Below are 8717 nucleotides of genomic sequence, written 5' to 3' on the forward strand. Positions count from 1 at the left end.
AAATTCAACAGAATAAATTCAGATTTAAATTCATGGGGAAAGAATCAGATACTTAGCTTTGTGTCTAACTATGACATTTCACTATTTCTTAAGCCCACACCTAAGAAGTAGGAGTCACCAAATGAAATTAATAGCTAGCAGACTTAAAACAAATGAAAGGACGTTTTCTTCACACAGTGCAAAGTCAACCTGTGGAACTCCTTGCCAAAGGATGTTGTGAAGACCAGGATTTTAACAGGGTTCCAAAAAAAAAAAAATTAGATACGTTCATGGAGGTTAGGTTCATTAATATTTATTAGCCAAAATGGGTAGGAATGGTGTCCCCAGCCTCTGTTTGTCAGGGTCTGGAAATGGAAAGACAGGAGAGGGATCACTTGGGGTATGTCTAGCCTACATGCCTCTGCTGACAGAGGGATGCAGATTAGGCAGGTCGACATTGCAAATGAGGCAGGGATTTAAATATCCCGTGTCTAATTTGCATACAAATGGCTGTCGCATTTTGCTAACTCAGCACTTTGTTGGTAAAAAGTGGCGGTCTAGAGGGGGATCTGTCAAGAAAGAAAGCCTTTTTCAACAGATCCTGTTAACCTCCTTGCAGGAGGCGTAAGGGATCTGTCGAAAAAGGCTTTCTTTCTTGACAGATCCCCCTCTAGACTGACACTTTTTGCCGACAAAGTGCTGAGTTGCCAAAATGTAGCGGCCATTTTTATGCAACTTAGGCACAGGATATTTAAATCCCTGCCTCTTTTGAAATGTCGACCTGTCTAATCTGCATCCCTCTGCCGACAGAAGGATGAAGTCTAGACGTACCTTTGATGACTACCTGTTCTGTTCACTCCTTCTTGGGCATCTGGCATTGGTCACTTCGGAAGACAGATACTGGGCTAGATGGGCCTTTGGTCTGACCCAGTATGGCCGTTCTTATGTTCTGACGTTTTACTCTTTCTTTTTTGTTTAACCTTCACCTTTGCCTATTTTCCTAATGGTTTTTAATCTCTTCCTTTGTCTGTTCTAACCATTGCCTATTTCTTCTTTCTGGGGTTTTTTTGTATACATTTTATTAAAGCTAACAATCAAAAATAAAATCAAGAAAACATATTAAGATTAAACCATTGTAAACTCTTCTAAACTAAAGATTAAATTGTACAGTTTCAAAATAAGGTCAAATTAAAATCAAGTCACCAAATCAAAACATTACTTGTAATTCAAAGGTAGAAAATCATTAGATTAGCACACAAATCAATCTTTATAAAACACAAAATAGGACATCTAAAGAGGAGGCTGTCAATTAATAATATCTATTATTACTTAAGTGGAGTCTTCAAACCCAGTTGATTTCACTAAATCTAAATTACCAGATTCACTAGATTTCGCTGTTGCATATAGTGGGTCAATCTGCTTACTGCTCTTCCCCTGTCTCTTGCCCAGCAGTAACACCACATTACTGATGCATGGAGGATAATAGCTTCTGATAAGAAGAAGTGATAGATGAGAGCTGCTGTATGCTTTTATCAAATCTAGAAACATGCAAACAGACTGAATTATTTTTAGAAGACCAGATTTTAGGGTGAACTAAATCTAGATATTATTTGTTGGCACTTCCCCCTGAGGTCTTGAGAAGTGCTAATGCATACAGTATGCACATCTTCAAGTCATGAAAGAAAGAGAGAGAGCTCCTGTTGAAAGACACCAGCTGGTTGTAGCTAGATTGACCTAGCTACATTGCTCAGGGCAGTGAAGAATGTTGTGCCCTGTGTAATAGTTAGGTCGACCCATTAGCTATGTCAATTTAAGAATTTGAATGTTGACCTAGCTACAGCCCCCACCCCACCCCTTCTTGGAGAGGTCACAAGTACAGAGATGGGAAAACCCCTTCTGACTGTGCAATGTAGACATATTTTACAACTCTTCCATCCGCACAACAGCAGCACTGTCATTATGCTGCTGTAGCTGTTGTTCTGTAGACAAAGTCTGTATTCAGGTATACACTAGTTCTCTCATGTAATATTTTATTCCTTGTCTGTTTTCTCCTTTTACGTGTTTACCTTTTAACCAGTCTTATTTAATTCCCTTTCATCATTTCCTTATTTGTGTATTTATTATTCTTTAAATGGGCAACAATATTATCCATTTGAGCCGACAGCAAAGTGTAGGTGGAGAGAGTAAGATTGAGAATGAAAGTTGAGAATTCCAGTGTTCTAATTTTTCTTTGACTCAACACTCTCACTTTATACTGATCATTTAACCTATCTTTGCTGACAGTTCCCCTATCTGTAAAGTGGGTATTATCCTTATCCAGCTCCCAGAGGTCATTAATTAGTTAACTCCCTCTGAAGACGAAAAGCACTGTGAGTGCTAAGTATTGTGTTGTATCACGTCTACAGCAGACTACCGCTCACCAAAAAAGTCCTCTTGCAGCAAGAAGTGGCAATACTTTGCCCAACAAAGGAGATTGGGTGAAGGGGATACAGCAGCCCAACAGTGAAACTGTTTGCACTCGCTAAATCCTTTTAAAACAATAGAAACATGTCTCTCAAGGAAACCTGAAAGAACTGGTCCAATACTGTTCCTTGCAAACCCAAAATACAGGATGCAGTTCACAAACATGGTTTGAACCGTGAACATTTCATGCAGTCCTATTCCCAAGTATAGTAAGTGTCATGTGTGTTAATAGTTAGCAATTGTATTGTTTTACATTTCACTTACAATTGTAATTGACTTGTCCTTTTGCAGCCATACTCACAGAAGACAAAAACACCATTGAGCCTGCACGGAAGAATAAAACTTGTGTATCTGTCCCAAATACTCCAGAGCCAGCACTGCTGCACGAACCCTTGGTCGGTAGCCAAAAGAGGAAAGCGAGGAAAACTAAGATCACGCATCTTGTTCGGACAGCAGATGGCCGAGTGTCACCAGCAGGAGGGGCTCAGGGTAAGGAGATGAGTAAATTTATGATAAATCTAGTTTGTCAAGAGTGGTTCGGAGGTGTAAGCTAGTAGAGAATCATATCCTTAATAGGGAAGAGGTACTAAGCCTGTACTGGAAAAATAATTCTGTAAAAACACATGTACTAATTAGGTCATACCACCTAGGAAACCAATTAGCTCCAAACAGGCAATTTATTGTTGGATAAAAATTTTAGATGTCAAAAAAAGTCTGTCTCAACTCTTATACGAGAGTGGAAGGGGCATACAGAGACTGTTGGAACTTAGTTTTCCTTTCCTAATATACCATGCTACCAATCCAGTAAAGTGAAGGTAGTATGTCTTGCACAGGGGGTACAGTTAAATTTGAAATTTGACCCTGTAATGTGTATAAATACAGGGGTAAACTGATGTCCCTCGTGGGGTTGTCAGCAAAGAGGATTGAACTTGGGACCTCTGGATTTAAAAGCTTGAGCTGCTTCTGCTACCTGAACTAAAACATCCAATTTTGATAGATCACAACACATAGCAGATTCATACACTCCTATATCATCTAGCCATTAGAAGAGGACAGAGTGCCCCAGTAAGTAAATGTGGAATACACAGATGATAAAATCTCCAATTAATTATGGAAAAATGCATGTTACCCCCGCTATATTAAGCACTGTTCAGTACATAGCTCTAGCCATTCAAGATATTGATGACTGACTTTATTGCCCTGCTGCCTGTAAGTTTTTTAATTTTTCTTTTGTTGTAGAAGAAAAAAAGGAGCTACCACAGAGTAGTTTTCAGAAAACATCAAGTGCAGAGACGGACTGCAACGACGAGCGCTCTAGAAACACAGAAGCCGAGGAAACACATAGTATTACACCAGGCATGCCAGCTGTGTCTGCATTCTTTAGCCTCGCTGCTCTAGCAGAAGTAGCGGCAATGGAAAATGTACACAGGTCAGTGTATGCTTCATTCCTGCGTTGTCTGACAGAATTCTGCTTACCACCACTTATGCAAAATGAATGTGAAAGATGTAACATCTGAGTCCAATTGGTTTTGTCATTTCTTTTCACCGTTACTTCTCTCTTGACTGCTTACTTTTTAGTAAAGTGAAGTTCATACTGGCTTAATTACCAGTCATAGTGCCTTTTAATAATACACCAAGGCTGCGTCCAGACTGCTTTCTTCTTCCGAAAGAGAAAATGCAAATGAGGAAAACAGAAATGCAAATGAAGTGCTGATTAGCATGTTCGCGCACTTTTGCATATCCTCTTCCGATTCTTTTTTCGGAAGGGGTTTTTTTGAAAATAAAAAAACAGTCTAGACGCGGTTCTTTTGGGGGAAAAAAAACAACCCTTTTTTTGAAAGAACCCTGTAAACCTCATTTTTTGAGGAAGAAGGATTCTTTCAAAAAAGGGGTTTTTTTCTAAAAGAACTGCATCTAGTCTGCTTATTTTTTTTTAAACCTCTTCCGAAAAAAGGATCGGAAGAGGATATGCAAATGAAGCGTGCAAACATGCTAATCAGCACTTCATTTGCATTTGCATTTTCCTCATTTGCATTTCTTCTTTTGGAAGAGGAAAGCAGTCTAGACGCATCCCAAAAGAACCATATTGCGCAACGTCGACTTGCTGAGAAGGGAGTGGGGGAGGTGTGGCATTTATTCCCTCACAGTTGTGCTTTACAGTGCAGAAGCACACACCGTGCAGAGGGCATCCAAGTGGTTTTTGCTTGCAAGAAATATGAACATTCTTTACTGTCATTGAACATTCTTTACTGTCATTGAGAAGAGCAGCCAGTTTAACCAGGCTTTTCCACCACATGCAACAGTTATGCTCTTTGTGAAGGCAGAGACCTTTCCTCTCTCCCTACACGGTGGCAGCATAAGAGTTAAAAGAACAAGTATACAATAATCTTTTGTTTCTCAGGTCTCCAGCTGTGTCACAATATGAACAGCAACGCTTGTGTGCCTGTAATTTATCATTTAGCTGTGTATTTTCTGTTGTGCTTCTGTGGCCTAATCAGATGTCCCATTGGCTTGCAGTCTATTCAGAGAGCATTTTCCGTGACTATGTCCTAGTATAGAGATGGGCAAGAGTGCTTCCATGGGCCAGATCTGGCCTGCCAAGCCAGTAGACCCAGCCTGCGGTCACCCTGCCACTCCCCCGCCCTCAGGCCGATTGAGACCTGGGGGCAGGGGAGCGCACAGTCTCCTTTTCCCCCGCCAGAGGCACTTGGAGGCAGGGGTTGAAGGACTGGTTGGCCTGGGGCAAGGGGAGTATATGAAATCTCCTCCTGTCCCAGCGCCTAGAGGAAAACTGCCAGCTGTTTTAAAATAGCTGGCGATTCTCTCTAGGCGCCGGAGGTGGGGGGAGCAAAAACTTCACATGCTTCTCCACCTCCAGGCCAATCAGGGTTTGTGGGGAAGAGAAGCCTCTTGGCCCCACCCTGCCCCTTCTGTGGGGTATCCCAGGGTCAGTTCAGAAATTTGTTAAGTGGCCCCCTTTTAAAAATTACTCCCCACTCCTATCCTAGTAGCATGCCACAATGTAGATAATATATTAGTGCGACATCAGCTGCAATTTATGATGCTCTAGAATAAGACAATTAAATAACTCCATCCAGGCATTTCATCCTTTCTAGTTTTAAAAATTATATTCAGCATATAATTATGGGTGTTTTTCTCTGGTTTTGTTTTGTGTTTTCCAGAAGTCAGAGGGCAGCGCCTCTCCCACGTGATGGACAGCCAAAAGAAATGTCTCAGGCTCCAGTGCTGATATCCTGCGCTGACCAGTGAAGCTCCATCTTCTTGTAAAACATTGTGCTTTACCTAATATCCTAGCCTTGTCTTTACCAAGGGAAGCTAGTCAGTCCATACGACGGAAAATATAGACTGCAAACAAGTGCTTATTGCTGTTAGTGGCCCAGTTTTCACTTGAAGCCAGAAGTTAGCAACTTGGGCCACGTCTCCTCCAGTTGGAACCCAGAATCTAAGAGGGTGGAGTCATTTGTCCAATAATACAAAGAAATGGAATGATCCTGGAGCTTGCTTTCTATTGAAGGCTTTTAAACAGTGAACAGGTGTGTGAAAAAGGCTGCCTCTACAGTAGCTCACACAGCATCTCTTTTACCAACCAGAGGGTATGGAAACTAGTTTCATATAATACCTAGTTATTCTAAACAAAAATACAAAAAAAAAAAAAAAACACTGACGCACTGCACTAGTTATTAGATATTCTTAGTCATTTTTGTACATGAAGATTTAAGTTCTAAGATGGTTTATATAATAGGTTATGCCTACATTTATATTGTAGAAGGAATTAAAAAAAAAACCTGTTATGGAGAACTCAAGGCAGCATGGACAGATGTACCATTGTTAGTGGTGTTTGCTCAACCATGTGGTCCGGATGTTCTGCACTTTTATATTTGCCACCACAGTGGTAGAGTTTACTGGCAAAAATTCTGACAGGCTGTGTTTGATTTTGTTTGTTTGTTTGTTTGTTTTAATTTAGCATTGAATAACCAGAATGGTTTGCATTAGAAAAAGGAGTGGCATATGGGAAAGAATAACACTGAAGATTATTGATTTGTCTTTCATGCATTGGAGGGTTCCGTTATTTTGCATAGATGTCTAAATGACTGAGTGAAATGCTCATATAAACAAAAACAGTACTACAAATGACATTGTTCAGAAGTGACCTTAGTATTACTTCACTATTCTGAAAACCTTGAAGACATGACTTCAATATACATGCACACTGATATACCTACCTTTTGCATTTTACAGACACTGGAATTGTTGTAATTACTATGCGCAGTCTAACTTGGCTTTGTAGGTTGTATAAAAAAGAGCCAGTTATAGTTTGTTTTGGTAAAGTAATAAGTTGTTTGCAGGTAAACCATGATTGAAGAATAATGTTTGACTAAAGTTAGGCTATCCAGCAGAGATCCATCTGCCAGTTCCTGTCCTTACTTTTGTTTTCTTTATGTATTATGCTCTCATAAATACATCCCAGAAGCCAGCACCAAGTGTATCACTTGGATTATATCTTCACTATATTGACTTAAAATATTGTATAAGCCAGGCGGTTGTTTCCTACCAACAGATGCAAAATGATTACTAGAAATAAATCTAAAGCTACAAATTCAACAGGGTACTTCTTCCGTAGCACAAGGTGTTTCCCTACTTTTTTTGCACCATAGCACAAAGATTTACCAGATTGGATCCCAGCAATAATTTTCTATTAGTCTTCTTCATACTGGCTGAAGTTTTGATAGTATTAGGTTGAGTTTGAAGCTCTTTTAATTAAGTCTTTAAATAATGAGAGTTTACATGGTTCTATCAGGCATTCTTATTTATACTTGACTGAATTGATGTGTTTCGGGGGGGGGGGGGGATTTGTAATTCTAATTTGATGTAATAGCCATATGGAAAGTAACTCTATTAATAGTTGCTAGATTTTAGCCTTTTGTTGCCATAGAGAAGTGCAATTCTTCAGTTTCAATGTTGGGAAATGCTATATACAACAGGGAGTTTCAAACTTTGGTGGTAGCTTGTAAGGACAAGCCACTTGCTGGACACCAAACACTTTGTTTACCTGTGCCTCCACAGATAGGAGTGATTACATCTCCCATTGGCTATGGATCACCGTTCCTGGCCAGTGGGTGCTGCGATCGTCCGTACCTGTGGAGGTGCAGGTAAACAAAGCATCTCTCAGCCAACCAGTGGCTTCCCTTACAAGCCATGCCCCAGAGTTTGAAAACTCCTGCTATACAACATACCACACACGTTGTAACAAATGATGAAAGTGTTGATCAAAAGTAGGTAGCTTGAGAAATGTGATTAAAATACATGTAAAATAGCACCCTCGAAGATGCATGTACTGGAGGAAGGGAAGTAAAAAGAAATAAAGTTTAATAGTAATAGGTGCATTATAAAAGGCTTTTTAAAATTCAGGTAGAAATAAGACTGGTAAAAAGCTCCCAATTGTGCCATTGTAGCATATGGCAATATTTTTAATAAAATTTTATTAACCTTTTCTAAATTATTTTAACTAGACAGAAAAACTGTCAACATTTAAAACTGTTGGGTCACAGTGAGGTGGCTGTTAAGAATTTTGGACCACTTTATAAATTATAATTAGCTGAAATCCAAATATTTTATGGTTCAGGCTATTCACCTTGACAATGGTACTAACTTATTTCTCTAAAACCCACTAGAATAGATATATTTTTTTTGCCACAGCACCCCATCATTCTTCAATTTAAATTTCAGTATTGTTTCTTAAGATACTTCTGTATATTAATGGTACCTTTTTAAAAGAAACAAAAAAACATTACTTTTTTCTATGTGATTCAATATCTTACTTGATCTTGATCTTTTCCTTAGAGAGGGGGTGAGTTTGGGTCAATTTACTGGATATGACTGTTTTCAGATACTTATAAACCTTTTTGTAGATATGCTTAATTTTTAAGCGATTAGGCACTGAGAGTAGCAGAAATCCTGCAAAGCTTTATAGTTCAGTAGGCATTTGCCTGTGTTGGCTCTTCGAGAAATGTCTTGATTTCAGTAGCAAGAATTTTCCCTGAATCTACTAGAAGGGGTATCAGTATTTTCAGGTAACAAAATTTGTTAGCACAAGAAAACTTCAGACCAACATTTTTTACTGTATTGGGTTTGTTTTTTGTTTTTATAATTTCTGTTATTTTCTGTTTCATTTATTTTGGAAAATAATATTGCTGTGGTGTGTAATTCAGCATACCAGCAAATATTCTCTCCCATTTACACGTGTCCACAAATGC

At 39.2% G+C, this 8717-nt stretch overlaps 1 protein-coding gene across 12 annotated transcripts in view; it reads left to right on the forward strand.

The window, feature by feature from the left end:
• Window positions 1-7072, forward strand: part of BBX (BBX high mobility group box domain containing) — a 188961-nt gene extending 181889 nt beyond the window's left edge. For 11 of the 12 annotated variants that reach the window (XM_075908083.2, XM_075908117.2, XM_075908073.2 and 8 more), the window contains 3 exons: window positions 2734-2931; window positions 3682-3871; window positions 5625-7072. In XM_075908083.2, coding sequence (XP_075764198.2) covers window positions 2734-2931; window positions 3682-3871; window positions 5625-5712 — 476 coding nt within the window. In that variant the 3' untranslated portion in view covers window positions 5713-7072. The remainder of the gene's footprint in view (window positions 1-2733; window positions 2932-3681; window positions 3872-5624) is intronic. The other variant, XM_089772998.1, reaches the window with a different exon arrangement.
• The last annotated feature ends 1645 nt before the right edge of the window (window positions 7073-8717 follow it).

This window comes from Pelodiscus sinensis, chromosome 1, assembly GCF_052426305.1.
Source record: "Pelodiscus sinensis isolate ZL-2025 chromosome 1, ASM5242630v1, whole genome shotgun sequence".
NCBI lineage: Eukaryota > Metazoa > Chordata > Testudines > Trionychidae > Pelodiscus > Pelodiscus sinensis.